Raw genomic sequence first — 17,212 nt, forward strand, 5'->3', positions numbered from 1 at the left:
CCTGAGCGACCCAGAGGAGCCAGTCTGCAGCGTCCCGTGGATTTTGAGGACTGAGGATGAGCCTGACTGGGATGAAGATGTCTCCTCACCGCCTCCAAACTCCTCCTTGGCTGGGGGATGGCTGGGCAGCCCTGCCAGCGGGGTTCCTCCACCACCGGTGGGGTGGCATTTAGCTGAGAAGACTGAAAGAGGCATTAAACTTTCTGTTTTGCTCAACAGTTCGGTTTTAGGAAGTTTGTTGCCCGTGGGGTGCCCAGATCTGCCTGGTGGGAGGATGGTGGGTGCTGGGGAGGGCCGTAGAGCCGGAGCTCGGGCCCTGGTCGGTGCTGCATCGGGGTCTGCAGGTGGAGGGTTGGTTGGTTGTGGCCCCTTGGGTTTGTCCTGAGCAAAAGAGGTGACCCGTGGCTGGGTGTAGCTTGTGGGACTGACCTGCTGCTGAGCTCAGGAGAAGGATTAGTCCTGCAAGAGGCCGGGTGGTGGGATGGAGCCCGAGGAGAGGGCTGGCTCCGCACCCACGCTGCCCTGGTGCTGGTTGGGTGCGGTGGGGCTGGGCTGCTTGGAGCGGGTGACTCAGGGCCGAGTCACGCACGGATCCAGACGTCTGTTCTGGGAACCACTGTCCTGCAAGGCCAGGCAGCCCTGGCTGTGGCCAGCTCTGGGGCAGCACCAGGATTCCAGGTATTTGGAGCCAGCAGAGCTGAGAGATGAACCTTGTCGGGCTCCTCCATGGTCCCAGGCTCTGCCTAACTCTTGGGCAGAAGAAGGACACTGCCCTGAAGGGGACTTGGAAGGTGATTTCCAGGGATGGAGACTTCCCTGCCTTGCACCGAGCGAGAAGGGAGCTGTGTATCTCCCCTATGGCTTGGGGCAGGGCGAAATGTCTCAGTGTGGACCCAGTGAGGGCTCCTGGGAGCTCCTGTACCCCAAGAAGTGCCTCTCCCATGGGACACAGGGCTGCTGGGACCACCAGTTCCCAAGCTGCCTCGGCCTTGGGAAGCAGAGGAGTGTCTGGGTGCTGCTGCTCGGGGCCTGCCAGGAAGATCATGGCTCGTTCCAGCTCCGAGGGCGGGCAGGGAGGAACGGCCCTGTGCTGAAATAAGCCTGCACAGTTTCAACTAAATCTGCCTGTCCAGGCTCCAGCTGCCCAAGGCTGCCACCAAATTTTGGCACCCGGTGATGTGCAGAAAGGGGCCTGGTGTCCATTAAGTGACAGAAGTAGAGCAAATCTCTTGTCCAGGAGGGTCCATCCTTCTTATATAAAGCTGCTCTGCTTGGTGTGTGCTTGCTGATGGCTACAAGAAGCTGAATTTCTTCGGGGACACCATCACCCAGAGAGAGCAGAGCTGCTGAACTGCCTCGGATTGCTCTCTGAGCGGAAAGGACCACGGATGAACGCCTCCAGCTTGAGGCAGAGCCGGGCTCTTCCACCGCAGCTGCCCTGCTGCAAGTCCATACGAAACAGCTGGTGTTTTCTCAGCGCTCAGCAAGTCCTGGAGAGCACCGAGGGGGCAGAAAGTCGTGGGTGTGTTGTGTGTGAGGGATGCCCGAGGGCAAGGAGGAGCCCTGCTCACCCTCCCATGCGTTGATGCTTGATATGGAGGGGAGCTGTGTGCTCTGGCCACCAGCGTCCCCACCCTTGGGTGGCTCGGCGTACGGGTAATGCTTAGATTTGCTGTTTCCTCCTGTCGTCGCGGAGATCTGACCTGCTCTGCCGAAAACCTGCTCTTTTCCTGGTGAAACGGGGCTATTTCAAGGCAGAGAGTGGCCCCGAGCAGCAGCGCCGAGCCCCTGGGGTCAGGAAATGTGAAACTCCCTATTTCAGGTGGGAGAGAAGGTGCCAGAGCGCGAGGTTGTGTGTGTGTGTAACACAAAAGCAGCATTGCAGCATCTCACCTGCTGAGCAAAAAGGCTCGGGCGCTGCCCAGCCCACGTTTCATGTAAAAGCAGAGAGTTTTTAGGCTGCCCAAGTAAGTGTCCCTGCGGGAAGTTGCCAGGCTCTCGGGGCTTACCCTTCCTCCTGCAAAACCCCATGTGACCGGTGAGTAAGTGCAGTGTTTCCTGTAGAAAGCACGGCCTCGCTCGCTGTCGCCTTGCAAAAATCTAGCAAACTCTTTTCCTCCAGCGTGGAGGCTGTGTTTCCTGCAGCATCTGGCCGCCTCCTCGAAGCATCCAGCGTGCAGGGACACAGCAGGAGAGGGGACACCGACTGGGGCTGGGATTTCTCTGCCAGAGGCTGGCTGCTGACAGGGGTGGGAAGAGCTCTCTGCGGCAGCTAATGCAATATTCAAGGCGGCTGTAGCGATGCCGGCAGGTGCTGCTCGCTCAGAGGTCAGATGGCAGCTCTCTGTCCTTAGGGGTAGGGTATTTCGTGCGAGTTCCTGCACGCAGACTATCTAGTTGCCAGCTGGGAGAGCAGCTTGCCTCGGTCACAGATCCCCTTGCTGGGAAAATGTGCTTTTTTGCAAAGCAGAAGGTCAGCGTGACCGGTGTGTTGAATGAAAGCTCCCTGCCAGCAGCCAGCGAGAGGAGCTGGAGGGGTTGGTGGATCTGTGAACATGTGGCTGCTTCTGCACGCTCAGACCTTCAGCTGAGCTTCAGGTCAAGGGCATCCTCTTCCAGCCCAGTGGATTCCCCGTCGAGTAGAGAGGGGAAAGCGCTGCTTCGCTTTGCCCCAGCGTGCGAGGGAGCAGCCGAGGGCTGTCTGCAAACACAAAATGCAGGCGCCGGGTTCAGCTTTGCTCATCGTGATTTTATTTCCTCTTGTGCCAGGCTGGGAGGATGTGGAGCTGTTAACACTTGGTTGATTCTGTGCCACTCACAGCAGGGCATGTTCCGAGCTTAGGTTTCTAGCAGCGAGGGTATATTGCCGATGTCGCAGGCCCTGCGAGGGAGAGGTAGGTTGGGAATTTGCAGTAAATCATCTCGACTTTGTGTCTCTCAGCGGGCTCTGCCGGGGAACACAGAGCAGAGCCGCCCACCGACTCGCTCAGGGTGTCACTTACTCTGCTTCTTCTTTAGAGATTTGTTTCCCTGAGCATAAAACTTCTGCAATCAGGGACACCATGGGGTCACAGTTCAGGCTGGCAGCTGCAGTCACGAAGCCGTCCCTGGAAAGGGAAAGAGGAAGAACGTGGATCTCTTCAGCGCACATAACCCAGGGCGGCAGCACCCCCGTGGCACCCTGGCTGGGGTCCAGTTGTATTTTGGAGGGCTCAGGGCAGGGTGGCTGGTACTGCAGGGTGCACGGGGACTTGCAGCAGGTTGCCTGGCACTGCAGGGAGCTGGGCACCGAGCCTGGGAGCAGTGGGGCAGAGAGAGAGGAGATGTGTCCCAGGCTCCCTGCCCAGCTGGTGTCTTCGTCGAAGCTCGTCCTCTTCTCCTTCCCTGCCCTGATTTGGTTTTCTCTGAAACCATCTCACTGCTGGTTCAGTGGCCAGCAGCTGCCTGCGGAGCACAGCTGAGGGAGGTGACGTGAAGCTCTGCAGGCTGTAGAGGAGAGGACCTTGCCCTGTTCCCAGGGCGCTGCCATGTCAGGGCACAGGCCATCCTCTCATTCACTCACCTGATGTAAAAGATCAGGAACTTCTGTTGCTCCAGGCTGCCCTTCACCACAGTCTCTGTGTATCCCTTCCCACAGCCTGTGAGAGAGAGCATCGCAGCCAGCTCGGGGAGCTGCCACCCGTCCCACCTCAACACCATCCCAGTGATGGGCAGAGGGGACAGTGACTGGCTGGGGCAGAGATAGAGAAAAAGTATGGAAACCCTGGATAAACAGAACTGATCCAGAGCTGCAGGACTACGTCATGACCCTGAACCTCTCCTTGACTTGGAGAGGGAAGTTCTTCTTCCTTTGTGACCTCTAAGTCACTGGAGATCAGCAAAGAATGAGAGCTCTGGGTAACCTGCAGGCCCAGAGCTCAGGAACAGGGTTCAGGAACCCACCATGGCAGCCAGTCCAAATTCTGAGCTGCTTTAGCTAAACTCTGCAACCACGGTGTGTCTACAAGCCCTAGAGTTGGATGAGCAGATGGGCTGGGCAGTGGTTTGGGCAGCGTTCCCATCTCTCTGCCCCTTCCTACCTGCGTAGCGGATGCTTTTCCCAAGCATCGTGGTCCAGTAGAAGGGGACAGTGTGCAGTGCCTTCTCTTTCTTCAGCATGTTTAAGGCAGCAATGTGACCTGTGATGAACCAAGCAGAGGAAATACATTTCTTGTGGTTCCTCAAAGTGCTCCCTGCCTCTTGTTATCCTGCTGTCCCTTCTGCCCTATTCCCTCGATGCCTGTCTCCTAGGGGAGCTGGAAAATGAGGTGTCTGCACTGTCTCTCACCGTGGGCCTCGGCCACCTGTTGGTGATGGATGCTGGACCGGTCCCCGTTGAGCAGCGCTACAGGAAAGGAGACCACATCCCCGGCAGCGAAGACGTTTGGGATGTTGGTTTGCATGTGCTAATGGGACAATAAGCAATTAGCGCAACGGTGGGAGGGAGGGAACTGGGTACTGACCAGGGATACTCAGCTGGCACTTACCAGATCCACCAAGATGGCACCTTTGTCATCTCTGGCGATGGAGGTGCCCTTCAGAAACGCTGAGTTGGGGAACACCCCTGCAGGGAGAGGAGCAAGGACAAATGCAGCAAAGCTCCAAAAAGGCAAGGAGGAAACTTGACCTCGGCCCTCCAGCGAGCACGTGCCCGCGGTGCCCGTTCAGCCAGCTCACAGCAGTGACCAGTGCTGAGCTAATCCAGGGGCAATAAAACCAGGGCCCAGAACAAGTCATGCTCTGATAACGTGGCAGTGACCTATGGAGCTCAGCAAGTGCGTCAAAGTCATACCCAGAGCAGAAGTAACTCCTTTCTCCAGGTGTTTGGGGCCAAGACATAGGATTGGATTACAACAGAGTGGGAAAGAGACTGCAGGGAATGGTGTTCTAGGAATGCACTGGGATGCTCTGGGCTTGTTGGCTCTTCTCTCCATTCCCAAAGCCACCTCCCTCCCCTCCCTGGGGTCTCTTACCTATTCCCACCACTACCACATCTGCAGGCAGTTTCTCTCCAGTGGCAAGAACAGCCTCTGTGACCTAGGAAAGAAGCAAGAATCGATAACAAAGCGTTAAAAACTCTGTCCTAATTCCTGCAGCCTCCCTGCTGCCTCATTCTTTGCTGTCTTTTTCCTTCCCCAGGTTCAGATCACCTTGTCCAGCTAATGTGCGTTGCCAGGAATGTAAGAGAAAATCATGCCATTATCCCTGAGATACGGACACACACTGGTGCCCTTTGAGCCCAGAGTCGTGCTCGATGGAAATAAATGTGAAGGTTTAGACATGCGAGAGGAAAGCCTAGACATAGGCACTGGGTTATACCTCAGTTTGGGTTTTTTCCCCTAAAATTAGCAGTTCAGGGATCACAATGGCCTGACTGACCTTTCCATCCTTTCCTTTCAGCTCAGAGAGTTCTGTTTTCATGTAAAACTTCACCCCTTTATTTTGCAGCATCTGAAAAGGAAGAGGAAGCTGGTTTGAGTATTCACTAGGAAATTCCAGGCTGCACTGCTGTAAAAACAGCTGTACCCAGCCAAAACCCAGGCAGGCAGTTCAGCTGCTGCTCCAGCCTGCTGAGAGGTCTCATTTGTGTCCCTGGCTGGTGCAGGGTGCTGGGAAGCCCAGCTTCCCTCTGCTGTCCTGGTCAGGACTGGTGCATGAGGTGGGTCTAGGATGAAGCTGAGCTGGGGAGCGTGACATGTGTGTAAGGGAGGTCAGGACCAGCCAAGTGTGCAGAGCTCCTCCAGCGAGCTGTACGTGAGCAAGGTGGCTGGCCACGCGGGGTTATGACTCAGCGCAGGGGCTGGATCTCCTGGGCTGCTGCAGATCACAGGGCTGCTTGGACAGCACGTGTTCTCCATCCTAGAAATTAGGTTTTCCTAACCTTCATGGCGACACCTCCAACCTGAGGACCCAGCGTACTCTGGAAAGGGAACTCCTTTTTTTCCACCACTGAGACGGTACTGGCCTTGTCGGAGAGGAAGGCAGCTACCTCCATTCCTGCAAGGGAAAGGCATGCCCAAGGTAAGCCCGCTGCAAGCAGGAACCTGCACCCTCCTCCTTGGAAACCTTCTCCCCTTCCAGGTGAGGAGAACAAATCTGATGTAGTGCCAGTGCTCAGATGCTCTTCTATGCATCTCTGGGCCCAGGTATTTAGTGTCATCCCCCCTCCCCATTCTTTGTTCTCATGCATTATGGACCTGGATATCAGGAAATGCAAAGAGCAGCTCCTGGTTGTGCACAGAATAGTTCTGTTTCCGCGCCTTACTCCCTCACTTTCTCAATGCTTCTGGGGAGTCCAGCTCCTCTGAAGGACAGTGACCTTTTCATAAGGCACATTTCCCTCTGTCCTTGTCCAGGAACTGTTTATAGCTCTCAAAGTTTCTGGGAATCAGAGGAAAGAGTGAGTGAGTGCTGTGTAATGCATGCCCCACCAGCTATAGGGCTCTGGGGAGGAACCCAGCCAGGCAGTGAATGAACAACCCTTCCCCGAGGGCCTCTTGTTAATCTGCACATGCAGCAGAAGTGGGTTTCAAGGCTATCACTGATGACTTGATACCCACTCCAGCCTGGTACCTATGAACGAAGCTCCTATGATCACCAGATTCTTCCCAGTTGCCAGCTCTAAGATCTTGCTAGAGTCTTCTGGGGTTTGGATAATGCACACGTTCTGCAGGTCTGCACCTGGGACTTTGAGGGGGCTGGAACTGGAAGAGAGAGAATCCAGATAAGTCTCGTGATTAGAAATTAAACAGAAAGAAGAGGAGGGGTCGAGCACCAACCCATGCAATCTCTTGGCTGTGTCATCCTATCCTGTCCTGTTATCTCATCTCCTATCACCTCCTTCTCACATACCTCTAGAAGACCTCCAAGCCCTCTTGTCCTGTCTCAAATTTTGTGTGTGGCAAATGCTTTACACACTCACTGGCTGCCTGTTGCAATGAGAAGCTGATTGTACTTCTGTGAGGACCCGTCCATGAAGTGGACCTTCTGCTTCTGGAAATCCACCGACACTGCCTGCAGGAGAAAAGAGGCAAAGATTAGACACGTCCCTTTAGTCCACTGGTGTCCTGCCACATCAATTTGTTCTGCTTGCCTGTGGCTGCACGCTCCATTTCTGGACATTCAGGTGAGATAAGAAATGCGGGGGTCTCCTCTCTCACTTCCTACAGGTGCTTTAGGAGCACTAAGTATGACAGCACCAAATCTAGGTTCCTCTAAGAGGTCTGCAGAAGGCTAGCTTCAAGGGCCACCCTCTTTGCATGTAATGGACACATCTGTCCATGGGTAGCGCAGGTGAGTGTTACACCCACAGCACTCACACATCCCCAACACTGGCCTTAGAGCGCTGTCCCAGTAGATAACGTGTGTAGTCAGGCAGAGCCCTAATTTCTATAAATGTAGTGCTATGCCTGCAGGTGTGGGCAACCCCTCCCCATGGCAGGAACTGGATCACCCATTGAGGACTGAGGTCAGCTTCTCTTGTACCTCTTTCTCTGTCCAGAGCTCTATTCCCTGAGCATCAAGGAATTCAGGCTTCCTCAAGTAGACATCCTCAGGTTTCAAGTTCATTTCCTGGAAACAAAACAGAAATGTTACATAAAGCATTTCTTGCAGACAGAAATACTCTTGCAGTGTTTATTGGGAAGTAAGTTTGCGTAAGAGGTGAATTTTGCCTTAGTAAATCACAGCTCCCCACACTGCCCCATCCCCATCATCTTCTTGTTCCCCATCAGAAAAATCCATCAACTCAAACTCTAGTGGGAAGAACTCAGTGAAAGGGGACAAAATCATTAGCTTGTGGTGGACTCTAATCAAAGACTTTCTGGGAGGAAGAAGTGAAATGTTAGCTGGAAATTATACCCCTTTTCTTTGTGGATGCCTCAACACTCCTTATGCTTTGCCAGAGCAGCTCACTCAGTTGCTCAGTCCGGTCCTGAGTGTTGGCCATGTCCCTAATTCACACGTGGTACCCAGGCACAGTCCTGCCCTTCTCACATACGAACCTTACTCAGTTTGGCCTTGTCATAAGGAACATGTTTCTCTTTAGTGGCCATGATGATCCTGCCAGTAAAGCCCTCTTGGCGAAGTGTCTCTGCACACAGCAGGGCAGCCACACCTACGAGAGATGCTCATCTCAGCCCTCTTACACATCACCATGGAGTAGGAGGAAGAAGGCAAGTCCTCCCCGGAGAAGAGAGTGCCAGCTCACAGCACCTGTGGGGAGGGCACAGTACAGACCATTTCACTGACCTCCTCCAAGAAGCAGCATTGTGGTCCGGTTGAGAAGGCATCGCTTGCTTGTGTCCTTCATCCTCACACTGCTTTCAAGATCCTAGAAGAAAGCAAGTGAGAAATGCTGAAATCGTGCCTAGCCCAAGGTGCTGCTTGTGCGTAGTGACAGCAGGTAAGGTCAGTACCTTCTTTTTTGCTGTAACAAACACCTTTCCATCTTCCACCGTTACCTGCAGGGGTTAAAGAAGAGTGCATTTAGGTGGGGCGTTCATGAAGCTGTGATAGGAGCTTTCCTGGGAGGGTTTGGTCCAGTGGGCCATCTGTCTCTGATACACTGAGCGTGACTTGTAGGTGTCTTGGATGTCAAATGATGCTGAGGAGCTCATGAGCTTTTCTCCTCACCCCAAGGGCACTCAGGAAGAGGTGCAAATCCTTTTTTCTTTCTGAAAGAGCTGTGCTGGTTGTGATGTGTACCAGGATGTATGGCATCGCCTTTGACTGAAAGGAGCTTTAGGACTGGGAGGTAAATGATCCCAAGAAATCATCCCATGTGTAGCTCTGTGTGAGCTGGACCACGGAGTTGTGGCCAGGGCAGAATCCTTTCAGTTGGTGTCAAGAACACATAGCTTATGGGAGTGAGTGAATGCAAGTGGTATGGAGGATGTGGCCCAAGCTGGGAGGAGGAAGAGACAAGAGGTCACCTTAAAGCAGGGAAGGCAGTCCAGAGAAGGGTATTCCTCGATGTCTCCGGTTTTGATGTTAAAGCAGGCGCCGTGCCAGGGACAGCGCAGCCTCTCCCCTCTCAAGACCCCTGCAATAGAAAAGCCCCCCACAACTGAGCAGTGAGAGCTGACCTCCCTGATGTGGCTGCTCCCCCTGCCCAGCACCAGGCTTACCTTTGCTGAGCGGGGCACCATAGTGGGGGCACTTGCTGCCAAGGGCGCTGAACTCCTTCTTGTTCCTCACCAGCAGCACCGGGTGGCCGGCCACCATCACCTCCCAGAGCCTGGGGGAGAGGGGCAGAGGTGGGTGCCCCAGGGAGCCGAGGCTCGGTGCCTCGCAGCAAACATGCTGCTCCCTCAACCAACAACATGGCGGCCGCCAACATGGCAGCTGTTGCCATGGCGATGCCGCCCATGCTGCTTGCAGGACTCATGGCAGCGGCCTTCCTCCCCCTACTAGATACTCACTGTCCGTCTCCAATGTCAGCCTCCTTGCAGACCTCGGCGGTGACGATGTCGCAGTCCATGCCGGTGGCTGTGGGCGAGCAGAGGGAGGGGTTGTTTGCCACCGATGCTGTCACCTACAGGCGCTGTCTTTCACCCCCTCTGCAGATGGTCGTCCCCGCACACTCTTGCGCCGTCACTGCAAAATCCCACCCCAAAACATGTGCTCAAGGGGTCCCGAACTCCCAGGTCTGCAGGAAAAAACCCCACAACTTGTGGAAAACACGTATTTCCCCACTTTTTCAACTTTGTATTCAAGCCCAAAGCCCAGTCCTCTGCCTTTTTCCACATTTTTTCATTCAGCCCCATGTCTCATTAAACTCAACTGCAAGGTGAGCAAGCAAATGTGATTTACGACAGCCATGTTGTAAATAGATACAATTATTTATGGCGAGGTACTGCTGCCGTAGCCTGCGGCTCCCCCAAACCAGGGTCTGAAGAGATGCTTCAGCCTCTCCCAAACTTCTCCAACGTTTGTGCAGAGGTGTCATTCACACTAATTCCCATGAAAGCAGTAATTCCTCTTCAAAATGCCTCCTGGGCTGGAAAAGACCCAAAAGCCTTGGTCCTTAGCACTGTCCCTGCCTTAGCAGTCAGCTGAGAGGCTGGTTAGAAATCTCCCTCTCTGTTTTGGAGGAAAAAAAGGCAAGAAATGGAGCAGAAGAGGGTCATTTGAGGCAGGTTTCAGTGCAGGGTGGTGACTTGCTCCTGCAAATCCCCACTGCATTTCCCAGTCTGTTGGTGGGTACTCACCAGGTCCTGCCGTGGGGGGCTCTGGTGCCTGTCCCCTGGATCGGAAAGCCACCACCACCACCGCCGTTCGCAGGTTTCTCCTCTGCCGAGGTGACACCCTCGCCTGTTGCCACAAGTGCTGTCCCTGTTGCCAGCCTACGGCTGGGTGATGCTCTTCCCCGAGTTGCACAACGTCCCCCTCCGTCAGGAGACGCATCTCCTGGAAGCCAGCACCTCTTATCTGATTTCTGCAACTGGTCTGCGCCTAGGTAAGAGTATTTTGCTGGGGCTTGGAATTGCAAAAGAATTAAGGGCACGTAGGAGTTATGGCGCAGGTGTGGTCTAAAGACCAGGTATGTCGTGTGCAATGCGAACAGAAACTTGAGTGGATGCAGTGACACCTCGCTGCATCTTCCCACTGCCCCTTATTCTTGGTGGAAAGTGCTCTAGCTCAGTGCAATGTGGTTTTGCAGCACTTTTGGAGTGATATCGCTACTTTTTATATAGCCCTACAACATTTAAAATTATTTGATTTGATCTTTTTGTGAGATCTCTCTCCATTGATTTTAAGGAACGTGAAGCATGCAGCATCTCCGCACATGGTTTATGTCCCAGCCCCACTTCTGGTCCAGTCCACCGGTGTCCAGGCACATGGTCCCATCGTTGTTTGGTCCCTGCACAGAGCAGAGTGCTCCTTGGGGTACTATTTTTGCAACAGAGTGGGAGTTGCAAAAAAAAAAAAACGGGAGTAACGCCTACGCTGTTTGTGTCTACTCCAGCTCTTATCTCTATTTCACAGTCAATATGTTTCACAACCTTAAAATGTGCCTCAGAATCTAGGGGGGGAAAAGTTACCAGCAGTGTGCTTCCATCGTCTCCCTTGCAGAACGGGAGCTTCCCGGGGACCAGCTTTCTGCCCCGCAGCATGTTCCCAAATCCAGTTTGTGGCGGGGTGATAAAAATCCTTCCGTGGGCATGGCCCGGAGAAGAGAGCATGCACAGGGATGCTCGGTAACTGCAAGTCAGCTGTTTTTTGTGAAGCAGCTCGTTCATCAGACCCACCAAGCCCATCTTCCAGTGCCGGGGTGCTGGGGTGCTGCCATGTAAAGACTGATCTTAGCCCACGGGCGATGCACGCCCATGATGGGCTCAGGTGCGGGGTATTTTCTCACAGCGCCAACGAGCAGCTTTCAGGCTCTGCCTTCCTGGCCAGGCGCCTGAACGTGAAGCAATTTGGCTGCCGAAAGTCCCTGTTTAAACTCTTTGTAATTATTCCCCAGAAGCGCGTTCCCACGTGGAGAAGCAGCAGCCCTCGCGGAGGCATTCTCTGACTCAGCAGAAACTGCTGAAAAACGTTTGTTTGCTCATGGATGAAAGGTTCAGCATGCTGGCAAAGTGGGCAGGTACACAGGCATGCAGCTGTGGGAGGCTTTGGGGTGAGCCAGGTGGAAACCCATCCTGCGTGGGGCCGAGCAGCTAATTTGGCTGCTGGATGTGGATGGATGCTAATGGATGCAGCCGAGCACCAGGGGAAAGGCTTCCATAAAATGCAAAGGGAGAAAGGTGAAGCGAAATCTCCACCTCTGATGAGGGCAAAGCTGATGGCAAAGGATAGAGCTGCAAAGGGCGTTGGTTGTAAGAGGGAAGGTTTGGGTTAGCTGCAGGGATGCTGCACTACTTCATCTCTGAGAGCCAACACCTAGGAAGTCTGTCTCCTATGAAGACAGGCTGAGAGAGCTGGGGTTGTTCAACCTGGAAAAGAGAAGGCTCTGGGGACACCTCATAGCAGCCTTCCAATATCTGAAGGGAGCCTACAGGAGAGGGAGGGACTCTGTCAGGAAGTGTAGTGACAGGACAAGGGGTAACGGTTTTAAATTGCAAGAGGGGAGATTTAGATTAGATACCAGAAAGAAATTCTTTGCTGTGAGGGTGGTGAGACACTGGAACAGGTTGCTCAGGGAAGCTGTGGCTGCCCCATCCCTGGAGAGATTCAAGGCCAGGCTGGATGGGGCTTTGAGCAACCTGGTCTGGTGGGAGGTGTCCCTGCCCAGGGCAGAGGGATTGGAACTCAATGATGTTTAAGGTCCCTTCCAACTCTAACCATTCTATGATTCTATAACATGCAAGATTGGTTGGTGTTGGAGGCAAATTTTTTGGGAAGATGGTCTGTAAGCAACTTTTGGCCTTCTGTTAGGTAAGCCAGATACTCAGATTGGTTGAGACCTTTGCTGGTAACACATAGAAGGATTAAGTTTAGGAAGGGAGTGAAAGGAAGTGGTGCCCTCAAGCGTGCACAGAGCCCAGGTAGGCATTGGAAATCTCTGACCAGACCTGCCGCCCACATTGGTGCTGACTCACACGGGCTGCTGAGCTGCCCTCATATTTTATTAGATATCTTTATTTTTGCTGTGTTTCTTCTGTGCTGCCAGCACTCCAGAAAATTCAAGTTTAGAGGCAGAGATGTAATGAAGGTAGCTCTCCTCCCTTCAAGTCCTTGCTATCATCAGCTCATGTAGCACTTTTTTTCACACCATAGTGGAGCAGTGGCTGTATCCTTGTCCCACCTTTGCTTGCCCCCAGCTTGCTCAGGTCAGGGTCCTTCCCTGCCCGAGCAGACCTGCCAAATTTTATCCGAGCGTTAACCACAGAGTCGAATGTTTTTGAAGACTGTTCAGGCGCAGGAAGAGGAAGCGAGGTGAAAACTGCAGCAGAGCTAAAATGATTAATGGGACACGGCTCTCAGAACAGCTTGGTTTGTGATATTAATAACGAAAGAATTCAGGAGGGAACCTAACCTGTTCCAAGCTGTGGAGCCGGCAGCAGCAGGAGACGCTCCTGTGATATTCATAATGCAGGAGGAATCAAGTGGGCTCAGCAACGTGTGATGCTGCACGGAGTGGATGTAGGGGCTGAGACGTGCTTCCACCAGGCAGGGCTCATTCTGAACCTGTCCGAACTGCAAAAAAAGCGTGCGGTCATAAATACATCATGATGCAACCAGAAAGCACATAGATATCTGTCCAAAAATACTTAAGCTCGAGAATGGTGAACTAAATGTGGAAAAAAAAACGTTTATCCCACAAGGGAAGAAGAGATGGGAAAAGAAATATTTAGTGGGAATGAATTTGCTAACAAAGTAAAAATAATTATATGCGCTGTTTCACATTTTCTTCCTAAGCATTCATGTCTGGTGAGGGTGAGAGATGGGACACAAGCTGGGCAGAGACCTGGCCCCACGTTTCACTGTTCACCACAAAGGAAGAAGGAACCTGAAACCTTACTAATAGCAGCAGATAAACAATTCAGTAAGTGAACGGATTTGGGGCATGTCAGCTACTGAAAGCAGCGAAGAAATACAAGGAACTGCCCACGTTGCTGTGTTTGCAGGGGTTTTGCCAGTCAGTGAGTCTGTTAATGGAAATTTTTTTTTATCTCACAGCATACCTGTGCCACCAGAGTGAGGAGAGAGCACATCCTTTGCACAACCATATCATGGCAGGTGATTCAGCCCAAGCCCTTGAGGGACAGCTGAGCCTGCAGCATCCTTAGGGATGCTGTGCTGTTGTCACAGGTTTCTCCTACAGATCCCTTGTGCCAAATTCTGAGAAAAAAAAAAAAAAGACTTCTAGTCCAGGGAAAAAGGAAGAAGGCCAAGAGCATCCAGAGCAACCTCTGCATGGGGTTGGTTATCTTGTGGGCTCCACCTGAGTGGCTCTGGCTCTCAGGGTAGGGGGGAATCCCTGTAGCCAGGCTGCAGAAGGCTGTGCCTGGCTGGGCAGTGGCTGGCACCACAGCATCCTGGCGCTGTGAAGCTCCCAGGAGACATGGTATTATTGGAGGAATGATCTCAGGAAGGGTGACCAACCCGGGGAGCAGAACACCTGCAGGGCTGGTCAAAACACTGGAGGAGGGAAGAGAAGAATCTTCCCCTTGGGAGGCTGAGCACGGCTTGAGCAGGTGAATGGATGGGCTGCAGTGCAAATGATGAATTCCTCTGCCAGACAAGACCAGCTCCTGAGCTCTGTGGTTAAGTGATGCACACTTTGGCCTTTCTTGCTTTAAATCCTGGAGCTGTGTGTGTGAAAGGGAGATAAGGGTTGGAGAAAAAAGGTAGTAAAAACACTCTGCACTGTCAGTGGTAGAGGAAACCCTTCTACTCATCGCAGTGGCAGAGACTGATGTGCCTGTCTCTCGTGGCTACAGTGAGTATATCCCCAGTTCCACCTGGAGAACATCCAGCTTCCACATCAGGAAGGTGTTTCTGGCTGGAAGAGGTGGACACTTGAGTTTGCTTTGATTTCAGCTCTCTTCACAGCCACCTCTGCAGTGTCTGGGCATGCTTTGCCATTGATGGCGTGCATTTTGCACAGTAGATCCTTTTATAAGTGTGGAGTTACAGAGTTTCTGAATGAAAATGCAGATATCTAAGGCAAAGCAGTCCTATATCATCGGACTTCCTATGGCCCAGCGTGGTCACACACTTTTGAGATGGGTGGAGACGATGGCCAGTTAAAGTTTGGAAGCCAAGTTGCTTGATTTGTTTTGAGATCTTGGACTCCCCAAATTATTTGAGGTGTGAGCCAGGTCTGGCATCAGATGAGCAGATGGGCTTTATGCCTCCTTGGCTGGAGAGAGGCAGATCTTTCCAAAAACATGGGCATGACTTCTGCCAGAAGGACTTTGCCATGTCAGAAGCTCCCACATCTGTTGGCTGTGGGCGAACCCCGGGGGGTGCTTGGGAGCAGAGTGGGGTTCTCCTTGTGTAAGGGATGGGGGGAGCTGTGAAAGGACACCCAAACCTCCATCCAGGAGTGGTGGGGAGCATCTGGGGGAGGACAGAATTTATCCGACAGAGCTCATATGGGGGATTATCAATGAACTGCCAGGTCTTTATTGTGGAAAGTGGGTTATGTCTCCCAGATGTGCTGCAGAGAAACTCCAGCCTGTGAGAGGGAGCCACGGTCCAGCTATTGAAAAAAACTGCTGTACCCTCCATTTACACCCCAGCTGCTGCAGTAAAGCCCCTGCTATGGGATTAGCTGTGGTCCCCACAGCCTTTTGGGATGGACCTAGGCACCTCCTTGCTGACATCTGGAAGGAGTCCCCCTGCCCTGCTGGGAGCAGGCACCGGCAGCGCCCCATCACCCGGCTGAGCTGCTGCCCTGGAGAGGATGAGGCCGTTTGGGGACTGTTGGAAAACTTCTCGAAATTTGGGGTGAGAAAAAAGGCAATATTTCCAAATAAGGTGTGAGCGGAGTCCCACCAGATCGGGCTGCTCTGCCCAGCTCTCCAGCGGGCATGCAGGGACCTCTGGTGGCAGCTGTGCCCCAGAGCTCCTGTCCCTGCTCTTCTGTGCAGCTTCTCTGGGGACAAGCCTGGAGAAGCCTCGGAGCCTGCGGGACGTGGCTGAATATTTGGCCTGCTCTGGTGTCAGGGGACTTGTTTGTAGCTGGGCTTGGAAGCCTCCGGCTCCAAAACTGTCCTCAATTAATGCCGTCACTGCAGAGGAAGGAAGAGAAGGAGAAAAGGCTGGAAACAGGGCTTGCGAGAAACCACTGCCCGATGGCAAGCCCTGGTAAAATTAAGTAAAATCTGGGCTAAAATTATCCAAGAAGTAGTATGTAAGTAGCTGTTGCTAGTGCTCCAGCAGCGGGATCAAAGCTCCTGAGTCAGGGGCTCAATTAATCATGGCTTAAATTCCTCCCATGCGGAAGTGGTAGGTAAAAGCTCTCCAGCGTCCAGAAACATTTTAACTATTCCCATCCTCAACCCGAGCCCGGCCAAATATTCCTCTTCAGAAGAATAACACCACAAAGGGAGGGGGGAGTCCCTGGGATGAGCACGGCCGGGCCCACGGGCAGGTGAAGGGCAGGTTGAGGTTTCCGAGGCTAAAACACTGCAAACGACTCCTCATTAAGAATCAGCTCTCTGCAAGTTTATACTGCAATTAATTGTTAAATGATTTTTCTCCTCGGTGCCCCGAGGAGTCCGGCACGTCTCCAAGGCATGTCGCCCTTTCCTAGGCACATCTTACGCTGAACAGAAATGTCTTTGCATTTGGCCTTCTCAGTAACAGATTAGCCCGTGTGATCCTTCAAGTCCTAATACACGAGATTATTTCTAATCCCTTGAGCAGCCAGGTCTGCTGATTACTTCAGGCAGCATCTCCCCACCCCTTAACCACTATGAAATTACGTTGGCTAGTCTGGCTTTTAAGCAAATTTCTGCAGCGTGAGCGGATGCTTTCCTACGGGTTGGGACTATCTCACCCCTCTCCTTCAGATCTGATTTAATCGCTCCCCTCCTCAGTGTCCTTTCCATCAGGGTATAACATGTTGGTGTTTTAGTGTCCACCACCCCAGCCCAGGGCAGCGACTTAGGCTCCCCACGCGCTTCTGTTTCAGCAAAGAGAAAGTAGAAAACTTCATCCAAAATTAATACCTCAAAGGAGAGGCAGAGTTTGACATTAATCAGTGTGTACATGGTGACTCATCCCGTCTGCAGAAGGTCTGTGTGGCAGCCACGCTTCTGGTGGAGAACATCAAAAAGCACCAAGGGAGCGATCAAATTCCAGGGAGCTGGAAAAGCAGCGTAGTTGTAGGATGGAACTAAAGAAATTGTGAGTACGGGATCCTGAATTCCCCCAAAACCCAGACAGCAGAGCTGGGGTGTCCCAGGCATCGGGGAGATCCTCTTGGGGACCAGGTATGGGACGGGTGGATGGAGCACAAGAGTACTGTGGGCAGAGTGGGGTTTTTTTGGCAGGGTGATTGGACCTTCTTGCTTGCCTGACGTGCAGTCGGGTCTGGCAGAGTGTGCGTCTGTGCGAGGGACGGCTCTCCAGCGCGGTGACGCAGTTGGTGGCATCAACGATGGCATCACACGTCAGGGATGCTTTGGGGCGAAGGACCACCGGTTGCAGCACCTCACGGGTGAGGTGTTCCCCCACCTGGTGCCACCGAGGTGCAGGAGGAACCTCGGGG

General features: G+C 53.1%; 1 protein-coding gene across 1 annotated transcript; it reads right to left on the reverse strand.

The window, feature by feature from the left end:
* Positions 1 to 2,728: 2,728 nt before the first annotated feature.
* Positions 2,729 to 9,603, reverse strand: LOC106894438 (apoptosis-inducing factor 3-like). Its single transcript, XM_014953082.1, has 18 exons — positions 9,462 to 9,603; positions 9,168 to 9,277; positions 8,973 to 9,082; positions 8,457 to 8,501; positions 8,290 to 8,371; positions 8,043 to 8,155; positions 7,525 to 7,611; positions 6,962 to 7,053; positions 6,613 to 6,743; positions 5,921 to 6,036; positions 5,419 to 5,490; positions 5,013 to 5,076; positions 4,527 to 4,603; positions 4,328 to 4,445; positions 4,080 to 4,178; positions 3,563 to 3,638; positions 3,003 to 3,107; positions 2,729 to 2,881 (listed from the first exon to the last, which is right to left on the reverse strand). The coding sequence occupies exons 1-18, from the start codon at positions 9,518 to 9,520 to the stop codon at positions 2,839 to 2,841; spliced, it is 1,599 nt and encodes a 532-aa protein (XP_014808568.1). The 5' UTR covers positions 9,521 to 9,603; the 3' UTR covers positions 2,729 to 2,838.
* Between the last annotated feature and the right edge of the window lie 7,609 nt (positions 9,604 to 17,212).

Source organism: Calidris pugnax, unplaced genomic scaffold (genome assembly GCF_001431845.1).
Source record: "Calidris pugnax isolate Ruff unplaced genomic scaffold, ASM143184v1 scaffold133, whole genome shotgun sequence".
NCBI lineage: Eukaryota > Metazoa > Chordata > Aves > Charadriiformes > Scolopacidae > Calidris > Calidris pugnax.

Coding starts and splice junctions, on each gene's coding strand:
- LOC106894438 (XM_014953082.1), bottom strand. CDS start 9,520: ATGGACTGCGACATCGTCACCGCCGAGGTCTGCAAGGAGGCTGACATT. Junction 4,179..4,327: donor ACAGGTGGCCGAGGCCCACG/GTGAGAGACAGT, acceptor GGTTCATCACAG/GTCACATTGCTGCCTTAAAC. Junction 2,882..3,002: donor ATCTCTAAAGAAGAAGCAGA/GTAAGTGACACC, acceptor TCTCCCTCGCAG/GGCCTGCGACATCGGCAATA.